Source organism: Excalfactoria chinensis, chromosome 20, assembly GCF_039878825.1.
Source record: "Excalfactoria chinensis isolate bCotChi1 chromosome 20, bCotChi1.hap2, whole genome shotgun sequence".
Taxonomy (NCBI): Eukaryota; Metazoa; Chordata; class Aves; order Galliformes; family Phasianidae; genus Excalfactoria; species Excalfactoria chinensis.
The window spans coordinates 1744198-1767590 of NC_092844.1; the positions used below are offsets into that span (position 1 = coordinate 1744198).

General features: G+C 41.3%; 1 protein-coding gene across 5 annotated transcripts in view; it reads left to right on the forward strand.

Annotated features, from left to right (window-relative positions):
- The window catches only part of PRDM2 (PR/SET domain 2), a 54405-nt gene that overhangs the window by 21235 nt on the left and 9777 nt on the right, over positions 1 to 23393 (forward strand). The window contains exons 1-4 of one of the 5 annotated variants that reach the window (XM_072354622.1): positions 7052 to 7087; positions 9278 to 9336; positions 12430 to 12537; positions 13923 to 18291. In XM_072354622.1, the coding sequence (XP_072210723.1) occupies positions 12519 to 12537; positions 13923 to 18291 (4388 nt within the window). In that variant the 5' untranslated portion in view covers positions 7052 to 7087; positions 9278 to 9336; positions 12430 to 12518. Of the gene's footprint in view, positions 1 to 7051; positions 7111 to 9277; positions 9337 to 12429; positions 12538 to 13922; positions 18292 to 20256; positions 21849 to 23393 lie in introns of those variants that run through there. The other 4 variants (XM_072354621.1, XM_072354619.1, XM_072354620.1 and 1 more) reach the window with 4 other exon arrangements.

The following is a 23393-nucleotide window of genomic DNA, read 5'->3' on the forward strand; positions in this document are numbered from 1 at the left end:
TAGTAAGTGATCTGTGTTCAGTAAAACAAATATCCGTTTGAGGTTTATGTTCAGCCTAGGCCTTGTCCTCGGGCACTGAGATGCTGACATTTGGTCTTATGGCTGCAGTTGGCTTCAGGGGCTCTGACTGTATCAGGAAGAAGTGACTGCAGCAGTCACAGAGTTGTCCAATTAATCGATGCTTAGACTGCTGTTAAGTTCATTCCATACTACAGTGGGATTCCTCTTGGTTTCTGGACAAAGCCTCCCATGCAATCAGTGCAGAGCCTTACCTTCAGAGTTGGGCCTTCCTGACCTCGCAAAGAACCAGCAGCTGACCCAGCATGCCATCAACACAGACTGCAGATGGAAATACCACATCCTGCTTGCCCTTGGTCTGACCTGTGGTGCAAGTGATTACCGACACTGGGTTCGTAATCTCCTTTAGAGCATATTTAGGATGGCACCTGGTGTTCACCCCATACACTGGCATCTTGGCTGCGCATCAGTCATGCATCTCAGAGCTCACCTGCTCTGTAGCTGCACGACTTCTCCACCTGCTCATTGCCTGGTGTAGTTCTGTTCCTTGCTCTGCTTGCAGAATGCTTTGCATCCTGCTGGTCTCAGGAATTGCTCGAGTTAGTTGAAGGTTTGCATAGTTGCAGTAAATCTCTTGCATTTTCCTTTTAACATACTTAGGGGTTCTGCATTAAGTGATTAATAAACAAACACAAACAGTTTGGCTTTCACTTGACAGTTAAATTCCCATTAAATGCCAAGGCCTCATTCTTTAAAACGTGGCAGTGTAGTGTAAGCAGTACTATGAAAGATCAGTGCTTTTTTCAGCAGGTTCCCAGAGCATTGTTTCCTGTTCTCAGACTATTGCAGTTGGCTTTTCTCTCTCATTAAGTAAATGTTATCTGGGGACCCTGATTCATTCTGAATCTTCCTTCTAAAAGTAACTTTATGCAAACCGAGTAAAGGCGTTATAGAGAGAGGATGGTCATGTGTGAAAACGCACACTGGTTTTATCAGGCTGTTTGATCTGAGGTGCTAAGCAAAATAAGCGCACAGCACTGAACTAATCCAGACTGCTGCTGTCATGGGCTGTGTGGCAGATGAGGAGTCTGGTCCCAGTGGAAGAAAGACACTGAAGAAAGCTGGTAACTTTGTGTAGCTGAAAACACGCTGCATGAGCAGGTTTGGGTGGGTGGGAGTCTGTTCTGGAACCATGGGACCTCACAGGGAGCCCAGCTGTGAGCCCCTAACTTACAGTCTACATTGCAGTGAGACAAAACTATATCAGGATGCCCCATAGACACTGCTGAATACTCACTGTAGTGTAGTTTTAAAGTATCTTTACAGTTGCTAATAAAGCTATCAAAACTTTGCTACCATAACTGCCTCTGCTGCTGTTATAGCGGTGTTTTATTCCCATAGTTCTTATCTGACTCCATGGGATGTTAGGTGGACAGTTCTGTCCTACAGATAACTTGAGACTGAGGTGGATGGATTATGGATCGATTACGATCAGTTACAAATGATCATTATGCCATGTTTTTTATGTGAGGTTGAACTCCCAAGTGCAACTTCAGGCTCCAGCTTCTGAGACCGTAAATCAGTGCTGTCATAAAAGTGACAGCGGGTTCACTTTCATGTAAGTGTGCCTGTTGCTGAAATGGCATCAAATTGCTGCTGCGTGAAAGTGAGATGGAAAGGTGGAAGAGCAGGTGAGGTTCTGTGCGTGGTCAGAGTTCTTGCAGCCTTTCCTCTTCAGGCTTCCGTAGGCATTTTAGTTCCATATATCCACAGGTACGCATCCAGCTCACAAACAGGAGGCTGCAGATTGCCATCGGGATGTCATCACAACTGGAGATCATGGCCTGTGTCTTCATTTAAGTTGCTGATTAGCTGGACTTGTTACATGGGATGGAATAGTTGAGTATTGGAATGCAGGCTGTAGAAGGGTGATAAAGTTTGGGAAGTTATGGTTCATAGCAGGGATAGCCCTCAAGGAAACGACACTGCTACCTATTTAACCCTATTTCCAACAGATTTAATGGGCAACTTTGGAACTAAAGGCTTCAAAGTTTCATAGACAGTGACTGGAAATCTGCATCTCTCATGGCAGCTTCTATCTAATGAATATCTGCTATCTTTGAGGCCTTCTAATGAGCAGAGGTGGTTTTTTATACCTCGTAAGGAGAGCTTTTTGAATGTAGCTTTGGTTATTTTACATTCCCTTCTTCCTATCTGCAGCAACACCCTCAGCCCCTCTGATAGCTGCAGCTCTGAGCCCCCCTGAGCAGCAAGGTGAGATGGCTGTGATCCGTACCAGCTTTGCTCCTGCCAAAGCTGCATCACCATCCGGCTGTCCTTAGCACCACAGGCACCCAGCTCTGTCTGCTCCAGCACGGGATCGGCGTGCTGCTAAGATAGCAAAACCTCGTGTAATAAGAAGCTATGAAAGGTCCTGGAGGCGGTCAGGAATGCTGTGTAAGGACCGTGCTGATATTATCGGGTCCTCGTTAAAGCAAGCAGTGCAGTCCTGCATCCTGCAGGCATGTTGCTTTCTGTGTGTTTTGACCTTAAGATAACAACATTCTTTCTGATTGTAACAAATCAATGTTTTTAGCTGCCAGCAAAGGCCAGTGTGTATATATTTGTCTAATGTAATAAAAACCTTGTCTGATTCAGAGATTCAAATCAAAATCTACACAGCTCTGTATTTTCCTTTCTGTTTCTTCCTCATTTCACTTCCATGTTGCTACTTAGCAAATTTGCTAGTGCTGTCCTCAGTGAAATAACCTGCAATAATAAACGGGGCACCAGGCAGCTTCCTGGGATTAACCAGTTTATTTTCTATTGATCAGGGTTAACTTTGAAACAGGGAATGACCCGGGGGTTGGGGGTGGGAACAGACACTGTTTTCCACAGTCAAACAAGTGGTTTTCTTTGTTCATCACTTAAACAACTTACATGAAGCTTTAGGGTTGTCCCCTTGCTTGTGACACATGAGAGCAAGCTTTGTGTTTTTTCCTATGCCCCCTGAGTTACTGCCTTGCCTGGACTCAGTCTGGGTTTGCCCTCTCCCTTAAAAACCCATTCACTTTTATTCACATGAATAATCCTTTCTTGACTTCCTTCGCTTTGTATCCTATGAAGTCAAGGGTTTACCCCGGACACTTACTCTTTCTTTTGTTGTCTTACAAAGGGAGACTTTGGGTTTTATTGTAGATACAAGCTGATCAACGATTGACTTCATTGTATTTTTATTTCCCGTTAACTAATTGTCATTTTTCAGCCACTCTTTAGTTTAGTGGAGGCTCTGAGTTCTTGTAATGAGAACCTCTCCTTCCCCCTAATATCATCCTTACAGCTTTTCTCTGGGTGTTAGTGCTGCTGCTACCTCTATTTGAGCAATGCTATTAATTCCCATTCGGTTCCATTAATGTACTAAACTTTGGTGCTAGTTTTATTACGATATACCATAACTTCAACCTTGACCATTTACTTTACTTGAACTATTTATGGGAGCCCCTTGCTCTGAGGACTCACCTGATACCTGGTTTAATTTATAATGAAGTTACAAGCAGGGACATGCTGCATAACTTCATGTCATACAAGTTTCAATAACCCATTTATGGGAAGAGATGTACATTCAACAGTTATTGTCACACTAGAGGGTATTTAATGGTATTAACCTGCCAAACCTTCCAATGTATTTTGTCATTCTTGCCAGGAGTGACAGGAAAGGCTTTGCTGTGGTTCCCACTGCCCACAGCTGCTGTGTCAGGTCCCTCACTGCAGCATTACATGGGCCTGTAAGGTTGCACTTGGGTTTAACGGCTATTGAAATAAGACTCGATGGTATTTCAACCCTTGTAGCTAAGAAATCAGGTATTGTTTGACCATCAGGTATTCATTAGCAAATATTTACCGACCTTTTATGAACTCTCCCCCTGGATTAAGCAAGTGCAACACTTATTTGTATCACCAGTGTGTGCTTGTTGCTTAGCATGAAGCCTTCAGGAGCGTTTAGGAGCTTACCAGGGTTGCTGTTGAGGGTTAATTTTGTTGTCACGCGTTCTGTCAGGTTTCTACAAGAGCTTTGATAGACTGTGATGAATGCTTTAGAGCTTCAAGGAGCCTGTATTATTAATGTGAGGGCTGACATAAAGTTTCTCTAGCAATGAGAATATTATAATAGCTGAAAATCTATCTTTGTGATTATTGTTGCTGCAAAATGCCACGGACTTGGCTGTACATCTGTTTTAACTTGTGTTGAGAGCTGGATTCCTCACTTGCTTGAGTCTATTCAAGTATCAGTCTGGTTGGATTTGGCAGTCCATAAGGAAATTCAGTTCTTGAATGGGAAAGGCTCAGTGTTTCTGAAAGTGGCTCGATTACTGTAAAGTACAGTAAGATTTCTCATGCAGTGCTGCTGTTTTTCAGTGCAGGCTTCCTCATTTCTGCAGGTAAAACGAAGCATTTAGCTGTATACCAAGCTGCAGTGTAAAGCAACTCCACAGCAAGGACCCAGCATCTCATGTCTTACAGCCCCTCGGCAGGGATTGCAAAAGCAAAGTGGACTTTGTGCAGACGACTGGTTCATGGCTACCACATCTCTAACTGGTGTCGGCCTCCAGTCTCCCCAATGGATTTATTTTCTCAAGTTCCTCGCCTGCATATTTTATTTTTGGGTTCAATTTCAGCTGACGTTCTATACTATGAAAAACCGGGACATGTTTTAAAGTCCAGTTTAGTCTCGAATGTAGCAGTTTGCTGAAGACAGATGTGTTTGTCCTCTGAATCTGGGGGTTATTTTCACATTAGTTGAGTAATGGAGGAAGCTGCCATTCCCTGTGGTGACTTTATAGGCCTATGGAACTTTCTTGATTTCATAAATCAGACAGAATCCAGTTTACTGTCATCTGCTTTGGGACAGGCTCTAAGCAGTGAATTTCTCTTGTCAGCTGTGCAAACAGGAGTGCCGGCTGCTGTGCTGTCACACACATTGCTCTGCAGCAGAGCAGTGCACTTGCTCAGGCATCTGGGGCACTGCAGCTGGACTTCCTTTGGCAAGATAACTCACTGAATGCATTTCTGTTAGCTGGTAATGTTCATACATAGTGCCTGAGCAAAAAGCTTAGGGAAATTAATAGTGCTGTGCTTCCAGTAAAGTACGGCCTCTACAACTGCTACAGCCCAAAGACTTAATTGCTTAAGGCGAGCTTGCATTGCATGCCAGAACTGATGGCTTTGGAAAGCCCTGGTAAGAGAAGGGGGAGAAAAAGGGAGCTTGTGCGCTATGCTGGATAATTTCCCTTTTGAAATGCAAGATGGGACTGTTGTAAATATATTGGATTGCAGCTGATAACAGTGAATAAATAAAACCATCAATAACAACGACTGCTTTGTTTCACTCCCCGTTAAATCCCCCAAAGTCAAGATTATCTCTGCAAGTTGCAGTGAAGAAGGGGAGAATAAGAAAGGTAAAGGAAAGCAGAATGGAAATGCTTGCTGGAGAGGGGGATGAATACGTTGTAAAATGGAGCGGCCTGATGTGGCTGAGAGCAACCTTTGCTGCTTTGGAGATGAACATCTGAGAGATGACACACCATGGTTGTAATAGACAGAGGGCTTCTGTTTGCTATAAAGAAACAACTAACAAAACAGATTGTAGTGAATGTAAATAAAAAGTGGAGTGAAATAGCGATTTCAAGGCCTTTAATTTTACATTTCATCTCAGGGCTGGACATTTCACAGAGCACTGCAGTGAGTTCAGGAGTGCCGTGTTCTTGACTCAGCTTAAAGCTCGCATTCCTTACAGTGGAGATCTACATTTGGAGTGTTTAAATACAAAAATCTGAGGCTGTTCCTGAGCTGTTGCTAAGGATTGGCTAAATATAGAGAGCACCAGTCCATCCTGGAAGATCTGTGAAGCGTTTTGTATGCCAGCTGTCACTTACTGCTTATTTTTGCCTTAATACTTAGTTACATTCCATTAGCTTTCATTTAACTACAGAAAATAAGACGAGTGTTCTTCTCTGTTTCACTGGCAGCCATGTGTAGTTACTTGCCAGCGGTGTGTAGTGACTGGGGGGAGGTTGTGTTCCTGGGCAGGGTGGAAGTTAAGCATGCACAACTTGGTGAGTGATGGAGCAGTTCCATAGGAGATGCAGTGCTGTGTATTTGTGTGCTCTGTCTGCTGTTTTAGCTTTAGAAACGTTGGCATCGAGGCAGAAATAACGTTTGAAAATCTGCTAGGATAAAAGCTGCGTGTTTAATTGTTTACCCCTAATTGTTTCAGCACAGTTCTTGTGTGGGTTAAACTTGTGTAGAGTGAAAGCCTGTGGCTGTTTGTTTGTGCTGCTCCCTAGCTGTTAGGTGACATTCTGTACTATTTAAGTCGTTGTGGATGAGTAAGTCTGTAAGCTTAAGACTTCCTATGATTCCTACTCAGGTTAGTCAGTGAAGGTGTAGCATGTTAAGGTGGCATGGTGTGGTGCTGTGAATGTAGATGGCAGATACCCAGTCAGGGAATGGGGCTCTGAGCACTGATGGAGCTGTGGGTGTCCCTGCTCAGTGCAGGGGTTGGGCCTGATGGCCTTTAAAGGTCCCTTCCAACTGAAACGATTCTAGGATTAATTCACTTCATGCATGTGAGAAAGACCAGAGGTAATTCTTATATTTGTTATTGTGGACTGCTATAATAACATGGTTAAGATGAGCTTCCTCCTGATACGACTTTTCAAGCCTAAATGTATTAACCAACTCTGTGAATAGCTTCAGCTGTGCCACTCCGGGTCTGCCCTGCTGTGCTAACGTATCTTACACTGATGCTTTTATAAGTAAGGATGGTTTTGGTGAGATACAGTAACTTGATCTTCAGTGCTATCAGAAAGGCTTTGCCAAACATTCTCAGAAACTGGTGTTTTAATTTTCTTATGCTTTCCATGGCAACAAGTTCATCTGTTATGCAAATGTCACGTTAACAGTCTCTGTAAACCCATCGCTCCATTTCTTTCTTGCAAAGTGGATGTTTCGTTCTTGGTAGAAGCATACTTTAATGAAGAAATACTGTTAGGTGTGTGAGCATCTTGAGGTGAGCTGAGATGTCTTCCTAAGGTGAGACTCGGGTTTATCATCCCATTGGATGACTCGGTGATTAAAAAGCGTTTTTCGAGCATATGTGAAGTGATGGTTCCTGTGTGGCAGTCTGTTTCTAGAATAGGACAGAATTGTTTGCCTTCCTCCTCCTGCTTCTACTGTGTAAGCTTGAATGTATGTTTTAGGGAAGGGGAGGTGCAAGGTGTGGGGGCAGATCCTTTAGTCCCTGAATTTGCTTTTATTTTCAGTGTTGAGGATGTATTCCTTTCTGCTTTTGATGGTCCTTAAACAAGGGGGTTGTATTGCTTTCGAATTGCAAATTAGGGCAGAAATGTAACAAAACAATGGGGTAAAACATGCAGTTTCTCATCAGGGACCTTTGCATTGAGAGGCAGCTGAGCTGTGGCCATTACTTGGTAAGTTAGGCTGGACAGATAGCCAGCACAGGACTAAGATCTGGTGTAGCTCCGAGTTATTCTCATGATCCTCAGGAGTCAGATGTTAAAATTACATTGTACTTAATGATGGTAGTTTCTATACACTAAAATTGACATGGGCTGTTATCTGATAACTTCATAAATGCTGCTGCAAGAAAAGTACCCCATTAATTGTTTATAATAATAGATAGAAAACAGGGTCATCTTGACATCAGGATGTTGTTGCCTTTTCCCTGCATGTTTTCATAGGTACTTGCCAGCGCTGTTGAAATAAGACTTGTAATGATAGTATGTAGCCATTGAGATTTAATTGACATCCACTTTAATTAGATGTTTATGTTTCAGACATCGAGCTGTGCCTTTTATGTGTTGGATCTCACCCTTAGGGCTGCACAGAGATGTGGTGCTGCTGCATCCTCTCAGTATCTTTTAACATCCAGTTTAAGAAGGGTTTGGTATTGGTAATGGCAGTCCGTGCTGGCAGATGTGGTCCATGTCTTTGAATCAGGAGATGGGTACCTTCCAACCTCGGGTAATGGCAAGTGGCAGACAGAAGGTCTGGAAACAGAGTTGAGACACTTAAATGTTAACAGCAAAAGTGTGCTAAGGGAGCAGCCTTCATATTCATATCTCTATAATGGGCTTTCTGAAGTGTAGAAGCGTTTTCCTTCTTTTCCTCCTTAGTTCACTTTCTGTTTAATCGGCGATGTATATAGAATATATATATATATAGAATAGGCATGGTCCTTAATTTTAAATGCCATGGCATGCATTGTTGGACGAGTCCTAAAAAGTCTGTGTGACATCACTTAATGTGGTCTTCTTGATGCTTCTTCAGTTGACACAAATTCCATTCCATTGTTTTAGAGCTGTTTTTACTGTTATTTTCAATGGAGACCACCTGGTTCTCACTGTTGGTGTAACATGGCAGTCTGTTGTCCTTGGTATTTCTTGCAAGGCATCAAAACAGTGCTTGAGAGATCAGATGGGAGATTCCCCTTCCTGCTTTATGGTGGGAGCTGTGAGCGTGTTTGGGGCCGCATTTAAAGCTCATTAAAGATAATAGCATCTTGTATAGTTTTGCAATACTTAATTATAGGATTCAGCTCCAAGCAAGGCTGTATTTAACTTCTTCCCTCCTGGCATCTAAGCAAACTGAACCATCTCACTAGGAATTACCCAGCTGTTGTAGAGTCCCGTTAGCATTTTGGTTAACAGCAGCAATTGGAGTGCAGGCACTGCGGATTGTTTGGGGATGTCTTGGTCTGTCAGTAGAATTAAATACAGGCAAATAAAGGTAGTTATTATTTGTTACTCGAACTCCTCTGAACTAAGCAGCACCGCAGTGTTGATATTGACCAGTTATCTGAACACTGACAGTAGTGTGAGATCTGTGCCTATTGCAGAGCTTGTACTAAATGTTGTGAGGGTGCTGCAGGTGGTAAAGGCAGGTAATGCTTTTGCTGACCTGCCTACGGCATGCATAAATAGCTTATAAACATGGTTCCTACCCCCTTTTCCTCTAAGTGGCAAGGCAGAAGTTCCTGCATTCCTCTCTCGACCTTTGTTGCTGTGGGCAGGTAGCTGTTTTTCTGTCTGTTTCTGTCATTCAATTTCCTTTGCATCTTTCTTTTGCAATTCCTGAAAATGCCCGTGCACATATATTAAGTTCTGCCCTTCATTTATTCTTTTGTCATTGTTTCCATTTCACTTTCCCTGTGTTTCATTCCTGTATCTTTCTTGTTTAGACCAAGTGGAGGATCCAGCTGGCCGTAGCAGCCATGTAGGACCCTTCAGGAACCTGATGGTAAGTGCACGTGTGTACTTATACTCAGGCTTCCACCAGGTTCTGTACTGTGAGGAGCTGTTTTCCCTCCTGCAGGCTTCTGTCAGTCCTTGACGTCTTAAACTGCAAGAAAATTGTGGGGCAGACCTTTGGTTAATTCCTTGTTGATACTTGGATATCAGAATTGCAGGTAGAGGTTTTTGTTGGAATTATGCAGGAAGAAAGTATGTCAACCTTTCATGGTTATGTGAATTTCAAAAGCACTTTGGGAACTCTCATGAAGGAAAGTCTATCAGAAGCCATTAGATATCTTCAGAAGATCCTGAACTCTGGTGAGTTTGAAAGCTAAGAAGGCATACCATGGGGGTATGTTCTTCTTAAACTTTCTTCCTGGACATCTGCTGTTGAATATGGTTAGGATCGTAGGATGGATCCGTCTCGGACAGTCCCTGCTGTGCTTCAGTATAGGGAACTCTTCTGAATTTTATAGAGAAAACTGCAGTCTACAAGCCAACAGGCTGAAACTGATAAACAGCAGAAATTGCATCGTATCCCTAACTGATGTGTCAGCAATTGAACTGGCACATCTGATAAGTGTATGAAGGCATTTTGCTCACTATGAAGGTCAACAGATGCTGGCTGAAACTTGTCTTCAAATGCATTTGGACTTAATAGCTTCAAATATTTCCAATGGTATTGGTGAGTAGGTTACTTTGTCGCTTTTTTCCTTCTTAGGAGTGTGACGAAGTATCTTGCAATGGTCTTTTTCCCATGAATAGGATAAGAAGTTATGCTACCTAAGCGACTCCATTTTGGTTACAAATCCTGATATTCTGATGCCTTCCCAGATTATAATTTGAAGTGCTGTAAATTCTGCATTCTATAAACGGAGAACACTTTGGAAAACCTGTTTACCCTGGTGAAAATTGAGGCAGCTGTAGAATCAGACTGTAGAGCTGCCAGTGACTTCATCTGCCATACCATCCCTAGCTGCACCATCTTGTGAAGCTGTCTGTAGCTGGCCAGGCTTGGCAAAGGTGAGAGGTGCATCCAGGCCTTTGTTGGCTGAATCAAGACACAGATGTTAGTCTTAATGTTGTGCTGCAAGGTTGATTCCTTAGGAATATACTGAAATTTAATACTTAGACCCTTACCTAGAAGTAGAATGCTTGTTGTTTCTGTTATTGTACAGGTCAAGGGTGGTTTGGGGCAGCTTGGTAGATACTTCTGGAGAACTAATTGAATTTCTTGCTCAGATCTTAGTACTGCATGTTGGAAGTTACAAACAGCTGAGGTGTCAGTTTGGACCAAATCAGGTACAGTTGGGCTTAAACTTCTTGTGCCTGTGTGAACTGCTGACAGCCTGAAACTGGTGTTGGAGCCTTGTATTGCATTGTCAAGTCAATCAGTTTGCTCATTTTGGAAAGGTTTAATGTGAACTGATAGAATATTTGGGGATGTTATGGGGTAACTGCTGGAACTGCTTAGGAAGAGTGCACGCGTGTTTTCCAAAGAGGACAAAAATGTGTTCTGAATGACTGTGCTATCAGTTCCTTAGGCTGAAAACTCTTAAATTGGAAAAAGGGAGAGGAAAAAGAAAAAAGGATAATTACGCACATGAAGCTGAAAAGCCCTGTGGAATTTGGGGAGCGCCTGTGAAACCTGAGCTCCTTGGGAGGAAATGGAGATAATTATTTGGATGATGTAGAATGTTCAAATAAAAGCAAGTATTTCCTTTTAAAGCCGACCTGTCTTGATGCCATAGGAGGGGGTGCATACTTGGAAAATTTGGGTTGGAATAGAGAGGAACGTTTTCAGACTTTCAGCCTCCAACGTGAAAAATATTTCAAGAAAAAAAGGAGGAGCTTGTTGACAGGATTATGAGTTGAAAACATGTGCTTCTAAATAAGAGGTGAATTTATGGCTGTAATTCATGCTTCTGGCTTGAGAAGAAGGGTCGCTGTGTTAGCGTGGTGTTCTGTGTGTTAGAGGGAGCAATGGAGGAATTTGGATCGCTGCTTCTGGAGAGTTCTTGTTCCTGAGAGGTGGGTGTGTGGAAGTGTGAAGTTTCAGATGAGAACGGTGCTTTCACCACATGCTTACACGTGGAAGTTCATTGCGACGACTTGAGTTAGAGGATTTTAGTTTCACTTGTTCTTCCAGTCCTTGCCATCAGTTCCAAGGATGGCAGAACTGAATCCTTAAGAGCAGGATCGTAAAGATAAGTGTTCTAACTTTGCAGCAAAGTGAAGTTTTGGATGTCTTTGCATGTTGCATCACAGATTAGGTCTTTGCATAATGCCATTTTACTCTGATCTTCATTGTGTTCATTATCTCATGCAATTCTAACATGTATGGTAGGTCCCAATTTTGCTAACCGAAAGCATTAGCAAGCTGTTGTTGTCGGTGGATGTGGTGATACACCCTTATAGTTTGCTGTTATCCAGTTCCATCTCATTTGTTTTTATTGCTGTGTTAGTCAACATCATGTTTATACTTCATTGTTTTGATTATAACTCTTCTCCGCGTCATAATTCAGAATGTTACAGGTTTAGAAGCCTCTGAGAGCTTCTACTTAGTACAGCCTTCCAATTAACAGTAAAGAATAGTAATACATTTTCCATACACTTGTATGAAATACAGTAATCTCGCTGATTGAAGGTAATTAATAACTATGACTTAAGCTGCTTAACTCTGTCACAATAGATTTCCTTTGTAGTCTGTGCTTGCTTTGTAAGATATTTTGGAGTATTGGGTTTTTAGAGACTCATGATTATCTTTTAATTTCTTTCAGGCCCTAAAGACTTACTACCTTATCAATACACAGTCACAGATTAGACATCAGAATTAAACGTGCAGATGTGTAATTTCTTCTAGGTCATCTTTTCCTGCTTCTTTTGTTCAGCACTTGGCCTTAGTACTTTTTCCCTCTGGTCAGTATGTTTTCTGAATGCTCTCCTTCCTTGCAGATGTCATTTGAATTCCCGAAGAAAAAAGAGTTTCTGCAGAAGTATGTTATACTCCAAGGCCGGGTGCTTTAATTTGCCACTCAGATATGAAAAACAAAAATTGCTCAACAGGAATAATGAATGTTTGCTTGTTTTTTCTTCCCAGGAAAGAAAAAGACTCAGGAAAGTAAAAACAAGGGGAGGAAGGCAACAGATACAAAGCAGAAAAAGGCTGATTTGGATTCTTCGGCAGATATGAGGGATTCTAAAGAGGGTGAGAGTTCTCAAGTATCTTATTGTTTTCTTTCTCATTATCTTTTTAAATCAAAGGACAAGTTTAATCATGTTTAATAAGTTAGTGGGTTATGTTGAAGCAGGAAAGTGAACGTGTTTATGTTTACCCAAACAGTTTGAATATCAGTCAATTTGGATGTCAGAACTTTGTCAGTAAGGCAACTCTGCGGTTGGAAAACAGCATACTGTACAATTTCTGTGTCCAAACCCAATCGAACAGAGAAGTCCTTATTCAAAAATATCTTTAGAGCTTAGTTAAATAGCTGTAATATTGATGGTATAAGAAAGATCAGTGTTACAAGGGAAAAATATAGTAATAATGCATAGAAGCGCTAAGCATTCTGCTTGTCCTGAAGGTGATCTGAAAAGATTGCGTATAAAATTATTATTTTTACATATTATGTATGTAAAAATGATTTAAATGTGTTTTAAATGTGTGGGGTTTTTTGTTTTACAATCAAGGAAAACTTGCCTTTGCTGTGGGTGTAGCTGGTAATGGTTAAGGCTCTGTACAGGTGCTGATAAATATATTTTTTCCAAATTTATTTAACTTTTTTGACCCATTTCTTCACTCTGTTTTCTCTTCTGCTTGCACACTGCGTGCACTGTTTCATTACTGATATCTTATGCTCTGGCTAGGCAAGGGAGATAAGCTTCCTGCTCCATACTCATAGCCACTTAGAAACTCTGCGTGAATGGCAGAAATATTTTCTTCAGAGATGGGTTTATCTGACAACAGATAAATAAAATTGGCATGCAGAGGTGTGAGTAAACAGTCAGGTTACGCTGATAAATGAGTTGCACGCAGGTGGATTCAGTAGTGTAGGAAATAGCTATTCAGGCAATGGCTAACAGAGAAATTTCATAGACTGGAAAGCACCATGCCAGATCTAAGTTATGCCCTGCCAGGCACTGCAGTGTAAGTCCAGATTGTTGTATTGTGCATAAAGTTAATAATAACTTAGAGAAAATGGTCTGAGTCCAAACATTGCACAACAGACTTCCTAGATACTTGAGCTGTGTGTATTGCTGTACTTTTCTGACACTCCTTTAGTGAAAGAAAAAACAATGAGGGTTTTTCAGGTGTTTCTTTGAATGTTCTGAAGTCTGCTATTTTATATTCTTTGGCTGTAATGTTCTAATCTAAGATCTCACTGTGTTAAGAATATGCAGTCGTTTACATTTCCCTTAAGTTTCAGAAAGGAAATTTCTGAGTATGGTTTTGTTTGTTACTGAGTCACAGTGGTGAGAAAGAGGTGTTGTGGGGGTTGTTACGTATTGAGTTATACTGAGTAAAAGGAAGGTGTAATGAACTTCAGGGAGTTTGGTCAAAAAGTTTCATGCTTTTCCTACTTTGTATATCAGGTCATAAAGAAGATGAGAAACCTTCTGTTTCTGCTGTACTGTCTCTGGAACAAACAGCTGTGATTCAGGAGATGGTAAATCAAGATGTACTTCCAAAGCTGATGATTCCCAGTCCTGCCAGTGAACTGCAAATAGTGACCGAAGAGAAACAAGAAGAAGCAATAAACTGTGCATCAGATGATTTAGATGAGGATGGAGAAGAGGATGAAGAAGAGGAAGAAGAGGAGATTGAAGATACCGGTATGCCTAAAGAAAATGATGAAATGCCTTTGATATGTGAAGAAAAGTTAGACTCTATGGAAGATCAAAAGAGTACATCAGAGGAATCTCCGGAAAGCTCTCCAAAGAAACTTGTAGTGAAAATTCCAAAAGCAAGAGGGGAATCAAATGGTGATGTTCAGGAATCATTCATGTTTCCTTGCCAGCATTGTGAGAGGAAGTTTACAACAAAGCAAGGACTTGAACGCCATATGCACATTCATATATCTACTGTTAACCATGCTTTCAAATGTCGATACTGTGGGAAAGCCTTTGGTACTCAAATTAACAGGCGAAGGCATGAACGGCGCCATGAATCAGGGCCAAAAAGGAAACCTTTCTTAACACTAACATCATCACAGCACTTGGATAATGTTGCTGATAACCAAGTAATTGTGAGTGATGGTCTTAAAGATGACTTGAACGTTTCCAATCTTGTACAAGACTCTGTTGTCTTGGATTCTGAGAAAGTCTCCCAAGAAATGTCACACTCTGCTTTCGCTGAGGAAAATAAGGAGCCCAAAGAATTGCATCCATGCAAATACTGCAAAAAGGTTTTTGGAACTCACACCAACATGCGGAGACATCAGCGCAGGGTTCACGAGCGTCATCTTATTCCCAAAGGGGTCAGAAGAAAAGGATACTTTCACGAAGAGCCACCACTTCAAACTGAGCAGGCCCCACCAGTGCAGAGTGTATATATAGCAAGTACTGAAATAGAAGAGGAAGGTGAAATAGATGATGTCTACATCATGGATATTTCCAGCAATATTTCTGAAAACTTAAATTATTACATTGATGGTAAAATTCAGTCCAACAGCAGCACTAGCAATTGTGATGTGATTCAGATGGAGTCCAACTCTGCAGAGTTGTATGGACTAAATTGTATCATCAGTCCGGTCACAGTGGAGATTTCCTCAAATATAAAGATTACGCAGACACAGGTGAATGAACCTCCTAAGGAGCCCTCTGGCAGCGGGAGCAATGAATCCAAAAAGAGGAGAACTGCCAGCCCTCCTCTTGTACCAAAAATAAAAACTGAAATAGAACCGGAACCTATAACTCCTACTAGTTCTTTAAATCTTCCTCTTAGCATTTCAACAGAGAGCTTACCTTTTCATAAAGACAAAAGCATTTATTTGTCATCAAAATTAAAGCAGCTTCTTCAGACGCAGGACAGTAAGAAGATAACTCCATCAAGTGAAATCCCTAAACTAGGACCTTCTGTTGCATCATCATCTATTTTACCTCCGGTACCCAGTAGATTTAAAAGAAGGACCAGCTCTCCTCCCAGTTCTCCACAGCACAGTCCAGTACTTCGAGATTTTGTCAAATCAGGTGAGGGAAAAACTGTGTGGAATGATAATCTTCGAAGTTCAAAAATGCCAAAGTTAGAAAGCCACAGCAACTCACCTGCTTGGAGCCTGACTGGAAGAGAGGAGGGAGAGACTGCGAGCCCTCTTTGCTTCGAAGACTTCAAAACATCAAAAGACTGGACAGTGGCTCCAGCCTTTGGCAGTGTATGCAACCAGCAGCCCCTGGATTTGTCTAGTGGTGTAAAACAAAGGTCTGATATCAAAAATAAGCATCAAGTTCCTTGGGAATCTGTTTTAGATTTAAGTGTGCACAAGAAGCCTTGTGGTGATGCCGAAATTCGGGAATACAAAGAAAATTCCATTCAACCAACCTGTAGTGGTGTTAAAAAGAAGAAACCAACCACTTGCATGTTGCAGAAGGTTCTGCTGAATGAGTATAATGGCATGGATGCAGCCACAGACAGCACACCCAGTGTGAACAGAAGCCCGAGCCCAAGCAAATCCCTGGAGTCTCAGGCAGAACCAGACACGGACCCCAGTCTGTCTGCATCATCTTCTGCTGACACTCAGCCCCTTAATTCCTCTGTTTCCCTTGTGCCGCACGCATCTGTTGTACCTTCCATGTGTCAGCTGCCTCCTTTGTTAACACCAACTAATCCTCCTTCCCCACCACCCTGCCCACCTGTGCTAACAGTTGCTACATCACCTCCCCCCCTTCTTCCAACAATGCCTTTATCAATTCCAGATGTTTCTGCTAGTGCCACTAACACTTCCTCTTGTCCATCGCCACTTTCAAACACTACTACCCAGTCTCCACTACCAGTTCTTTCACCTACAGTTTCTCCTTCTCCATCTCCTGTTCCTTCAGTTGAACCGCTCATTTCTGCTGCTTCACCTGGTCCTCCTACTCTCTCTTCCTCCTCTTCTTCCTCTTCCTCCTCCTCCTCTTCCTCTTTCTCTTCCTCCTCCTCCTCATCATCTCCATCTCCCCCTCCCCTTTCAGTGGTTTCTTCCGTTGTTTCTTCTGCTGATAACCTTGAAAATACTCTTCCAATAATAAAACAGGAAGAAACTGAAAGTGAGCCGAAGGCCAGAGAAGATCCTCGTGCTGCAAGTGAATCGGGAGTAATGCAGGAAACATTCAATAAAAGCTTTGTGTGCAATGTCTGTGAATCACCTTTTCTTTCTATTAAAGACCTAACTAAGCATTTATCCGTCCATGCTGAAGAATGGCCCTTCAAATGTGAATTCTGTGTACAACTTTTTAGGGATAAAACAGGCTTGTCAGAGCATCGCTTTCTGCTTCACGGAGTAGGAAATATCTTTGCTTGCTCAGTCTGTAAAAAGGAATTTGCTTTTTTGTGCAATTTGCAGCAGCATCAGCGAGATCTCCATCCAGACAAAGTGTGCACACATCATGAGTTCGAAAGCGGGACTTTGAGACCCCAGAATTTTACTGACCCCAGTAAGGCCAACGTAGAGCACATGCAGAGCCTGTCGGAAGACTCTCTAGAACTTTCTAAAGAGGAGGAAGAAGATGAAGATCTAAATGATTCCTCTGAAGAGCTTTATACTACTATAAAAATAATGGCTTCTGGGGTAAAATCTAAAGATCCAGATGTTCGTATGGGCCTCAATCAACACTACCCAAGCTTTAAACCACCTCCATTTCAGTATCACCATCGAAATCCTATGGGTATTGGCGTTACTGCAACAAACTTCACTACCCACAATATTCCACAGACTTTCACTACTGCCATCCGATGCACAAAGTGTGGGAAAAGTGTCGATAACATGCCTGAGTTACACAAACACATACTGGCCTGTGCATCTGCCAGTGACAAAAAGCGATACACACCCAAAAAAAATCCAGTACCACTGAAACAGACAGTGCAGCCTAAGAATGGCATGGTTGTCATCACTGGTCCTGGAAAGAATGCCTTCAGACGAATGGGTCAGCCAAAAAGACTTAATTTCAATGTTGAGATTAGCAAAATGTCTTCAAATAAACTCAAAATAAATGCATTGAAAAAGAAAAACCAGCTCGTCCAGAAAGCGATCCTGCAAAAGAAGAAATCTGCCCAGCAGAAGGCAGAATTGAAAAATAGCCTTTCTGAGTCAGACTCTCACATCTGCCCCTACTGTAATAGAGAGTTTACTTACATTGGAAGCTTGAACAAGCACGCGTCGTATAGCTGTCCCAAAAAACCCATCTCCCCCTCCTCCAAAAAAAAATCATCCAAAAAAGGTGCAAGTTCATCACCTGCAAGCAGCGAAAAAGGCAGCAACCAGCGCAGACGAACAGCAGATGCAGAAATCAAAATGCAAGGCATGCAGCCTCACTTGGGCAAGACGAGAGCGCGAACCTCAGGACCCGCACAAATCCAGCTGCCCTCTGCGTCCTTCAGATCAAAACAGAACATTAAATTTGTACCTCCCATTCGATCCAAAAAGTCAAATCCGTCTTCGTCATTGAGGAACTCTAGTCCTGTGAGGGTGTCCAAAATGACTCATGTCGATGGGAAAAAGACTAAGGTGGTAGGTAGAAACACTTCCTCTGGCATCTCAAGCAAAGCCACCCGGAAATTGCATGTCAGAATACAAAGGAGTAATAAGGCTGTTTTGCCGAGTAGGTCTGCTGTGGCAAGTAAGAAAAAGGCAGACAGATTCACTGTAAAATCTAGAGAGAGGATTGGAGGACCTATTACACGAAGCTTACAGCAGGCGGCAAATGCCGAGGCAGCAGAAAACAAAAAAGATGAAAGCAGTACAAAGCAAGAATTAAAAGATTTCAGGTAAGCTTTTCATTTGAACTTCAGACAAAACAGGAACACGTTGCTTTGCTGTTTTGCCAATTTTCCTGGTCTTTTTATTTTTGAATTTGTCATATTTAAATCAAAAGAAGATTGCATTTCTTAAAACGTGGTTAAGCAGCTCAGTCACGTCTGATGTACATATTTGATGCATTTTGTCACGTTGTCATATATACATAATTTGTATAGAGAATGTCCTTAATTATAAATGGATTTGAGAATGCTGGGAAAGAAAAATGTCGGCACTTGAGTGCAAATAAACCGAAGTCGTTAAACTTCATATGTTCCTGGTGATGATGATGGTGTATCTGCTGTCCAGCACACGGTGGCCCAGAATCCATTCTAGGTTGAGGTGATGGTGGTTTGTTAAGCAAAAAGTCACAACTGCGTTTTTACCCTCCTGTTAAAACAATTGGAAATGTTGGGTTTTTTTTGTTTCGTTTTTTTAAATAAAAACATATTCTCTGCATATCATATCAAAAAAGAAAGGATACTTCACCAACTGTATGTGCATCCTAATTGAGTCACACCTCTAAGTACTTCATATAAGGGAAATAGATGTGTAAGAAAAGTGACATGAATGTGTAAATTTTTGTTAAAAATATCTTGCTCTTTATGTTTCAGTTTAAGAAAAAGAAAATTATAACTAAAAGCTCTATTTCGTTTTCAGATGAAGCATTTTAATCACAAGAAAGGGTGACACTTAAATAAAATAAAATCTTACTCTATGTGCCTGAGTCCCGTTTAAAGTCTTCATGTAATCTCTCAAGTCAGTAGAGTCTATTTTGCAGCCTCCAGCATTTCTGTTGGCAGGCTTCTGCCCTGCTGTTCTTGTAACAGGTGTCTGATCTGCTGGGTGACTTACACAAAACTCAGTGCTGATGGTTGGCTTTTTGTATTGCTGACTGCAGCCCACAGCTGTGATTAACAGGAGGTTTGTGGCTAAAGGGAGGTGTTTTATTTTTACCAAAGCAATTGGTGGTGGAGAGGTACCAGCCTCTCTCACAAGTGCCCACAAGCAGCATTGTCAGGTAGTGTCAAAAGCCAACTGTTTGCAGCTTGTATGTCTTACGGTGAAGACCTCTTGTGTGATAGCTCTGAGAAAATACTTCCTATAAAGTAAAGCTTTGACACAGCAGAATGATTTCAAAGAGCTGGAAGGGAAATGAAATAGTCCAAATTAGGGCATGTCGAAGGAGAAAATTATGTATATGCTCCTGCAATTTGGAGAATGTAATGGTGTTGAATATGCCTTTAAAGTACAAAATCTGTCAGCTGGGCCTCCTCTCCTGGACTTAATAATCTTCATGTTGCTTAATTGTGTGATCAACTGCTCTCTTAGTGCTGTATGTGGAACTCACACATGATGCCAGGACAGATGAGTAGAATTCAAAGCTGGAATGGCACACTGTTCCACCCAAGCTAATCATTTGACCTTGAAGCAAAATAAGGGAGTGCTTGGAAATCTCTGCATATGGAAATTGTTTAGTAGCATTCAGGGTAAATAATGACCTACTGAGGGACAAGGTTTCCCTGACTATCTCAAATACCATTAGTTTACATTGGCACCTTGCAGTCTTTAATGGTTTAATGAATAGTTACGCTAGAAGAATTCTAGGTTTTGTTTCTGAACTGTTGTTCATAAATCCAGATTGTCTCATCACCACATCACCTTTTTTTTTATCTGTCAGATATGGAGAGGTTTGTTTGGTTTTTTTATCTGCTTCCATACACTGTTTAATATCAATATAACCTTCAGCTCTACTCTATGTAGACCTTTTTTTTTCACCCCCCCCCCAGGAAACCTCAATTCTTAGTATCATTCAAGACTCGTTTAATGCAGTATTTGTCTCCAAAATTGTTTTTCACCTTTCAGTTTTGCTCTGTAAACTCATTTGCCAATAAGTCGTTTTGACATTTATCTTCAGTCTTTTGTTTATTTTCTAGGAATATCCAGTAAAACAAAGCAAAACAAGACAAAATCTCTTAATGACATGGTAGAGCTGGTGCATGCTCAACTAGGATAAGCACTACAACAATGGATGTGAAGTCCACCAAGCTTGTGGAACCAGCTCTAAGCTGACTCACAGTCATAACACAGCCTGCAGGCTGCTTGCTAGTACTCAGTGGTAGGCGCAGGGCTTTGTGCCTAACATGCGTGCTGGGCTTCATGGTGAGTCAGATAAGAGAAGGGTACTGTGAAAAGCAAAATGGAACCAAAAATAAGAGCAAAAAACACACAACAAAACACAAACCACACACAGAGGCATTGAAAGAAAGTGGGAGTAAACTAAACCCAATCTTTAGCCTTGGAATGCTCAGATCCTGGTTTTGTCCATGCCTTCATGAATGACTTAAGAGACGGTTCAGTTCTAAGTTTGGTAAAGCAGAGATCTGCTGTTTTATCAGTGGTTTGGTAGGTTTGAGGGCAGCAGTTACTGCTTCACTCCTTTTGTCATTTAGTAACTGTTTAAACCTTCCTTCTAAATGAACCAGTACAGGAGGACCTGGTAGGACAGAATTTCCTTTTCTTCCCACCTCTCCATTCTCTGCATCTTTCAGATTGCCATCGTATAATGGGATAAAAAAGCCTCGATGAGTTCTCTGTGAGTTTTCCAAATTCTTATTTATACATGCAAATGAAACTTTATATAGCAGTGAAATACCGATACCGATTTCTAAATACTATATATAATGTGTATCTTTTTATTGATAAAAAGGCTAGACCAGGGCTTACATACCTGTATATTTTGAAAATGAAATATATAATTACTCTAAAAGGTCCTACACCTCTATCTAATAACTTAAAACAACAAGTTGGTCTATTGTTCTTACACAGCTTTTTATGGAGATACCATTTCTCGTGTTCATATAGCTTTCAAGATGAATGACTGAGTTGATGGGAAGTGAGTAGGTTCATTATACAGCCACCCCTTTTATTTTTCGTTCTTGACTTAAAAAAAAAAGAAAAAAAATAAAAAAGAAGTAATCTACCTCTTAAAATTTGTAGTTTAATACTTGTTTGGTGAATTTGTGCCACTTTAACTTTTCACTTTCACTATCATTCCCATTTTGTTACGTTTCTGTTATGGGGACTTTATGTTGAAATAATGTACAAAGCATTTGTAGCGAGTATATAAAAAAAAATAATAAAATATTTAAAATTATTTAAATTGTTTTGGACACTTCAATTGTACTACACGTGATTTACATTAATTTTCATTCTGTTTCCATCTTGGGCTGTTAATCTTGGAGCGTGTTCCTGTATTAAAAGTTTGCTGTTAGTTCTATTGTTTCTTTTTTTTTTTTTCTTTCTTTTTTCCTTTTTGGAGAGTGTTTAAAAAAAAAGAGTATTCTAATGAAAACATTAAACACTGCGATTTGACAAGTGGGTCCTCATTGCTTTTGAACATTGTAGCCTTGGTGAAGAGCCTGTAAGTGCAGGTAAGCAACAGGGGGTGATATTTCTCCTCCAGCATGCAGTACATCCTCTAATTTGCAGATGTATTCAAGGGTATCTGCTGTGTTGCAAGCACTTAATGACCAGCTAGATGGAACAACCATGACACGTTTTATATGACTGCAACCAATAAAGAGAGCTTTTTAAAAAAAACTTTGTGGGAAAACTTGCTTCTTGTATGGAAACCAGATGTACCAGGAAAAAAATGGAACAGTGTACATCTAGAAGGGATTAAGTCTGCTTGCATCCTTGGGCTTTCTACACCGAAACGAATTTATTCAAATCTAACACTTCTGAGATAGAAGCCTTGGGTTTTCTTTCCTGTGGAAATGTAATTTAAAGCTTTAATTAACACTGCACGCACCATTTGGATTTCTTCTGTTTCTTTATGCTTAATAGTTGTGAACTACCTTAGTTAAAGAGCAGTTCTGGCTCTGAGCGTTTTAGAAGGTTGCATTGCAACACCAAGAGGAATTGCAGCTTGTGTCGTCCTCCAGCAGTGGGGCCAGAAGGATCCTTGGCCTTTTAACGTGGCAGCTGGATGGAGTAACGTCACCTTGCTGCGACTTAGCACTATTACAGGAGCCCGTTTCTTTCCAGTAGTAAGTTCGTATCTTATGTGGTCATTTATTCTCATTGATAGTTCTCTTTCACTAAGGATCTGTATTGAATTTCCTTATAAGTCATTCTCTCAAGATGTAACCCTCTCTGTAATGAGGTTTTCCCTGAATTCTAATCATTGGGGAGAAATCTGGTGAAGCAATGCAGAAGTTGAACATCATTCATTGGGTGTTTTTGCAAGCTCCGTGGACGTGTATGCTGCAGGTTAATAGTGGCAAAGATAGCTAAGAGATTGTAGCAAGAGATTCTAGCTAGAAGTATAATGTGCAGTAGCAGTTATTAGGCTGTAGGACAGCCACAGTGGTGGTGGTGAGTATCGGTTGGGCTTCACTATATTTACCAGAATGGAAACATGAAAAGAAGTAAAAATTCCCCCCGTAGATCTGAAGTTATTGGAGATGCAGCACTGAGCACTTATCACATCTTCCACTGCTGACAACCGAAACAGCAGCTGCTGTGTGGTCTCACTGCAGTCCCAGTATTCTGATCACCTCTTAGTGATGGCTGGCATTGAACTGATCACAATTAAACCTGCGTTCTCCCCTTGTTGCTTGATATCACAGCAGAAATCCCATGGCCGTTGGCTTTTGTGTGTTTTTCTCCTGTGATCTCAAGTTCCGTCGTAGCCCACTCTGCCATGGTCTGCAATGTGTTCATACACAGCAGTTCTCAGCTGCAGTGCTGTGTGCTGCAGACCTGTACTCCAAAACGAGAGCTTGGAAGAGCTGGCTTCTATCTGCTGAGTGTGACCTGTGTGAGTCACACATTAATCTACTGTTATTCATAATGAGAATGAAATAAGAGATGAGTTCTGAACTCGCTGTTGTGGATCTGAGCTTTGTGGTAAGTGACCTGTGAAGAAGAGGTAAACTTTCACATCCTGTATATGACTAAAACAGTAAGAAGTCAGAAACTTGTTGGGCTAGCATACAATTCATAGTAATAACTGAACATATTCCAGTAGGAATGCAGCGTAGAACAGCGAAGCTTGATTTTGTTTCGT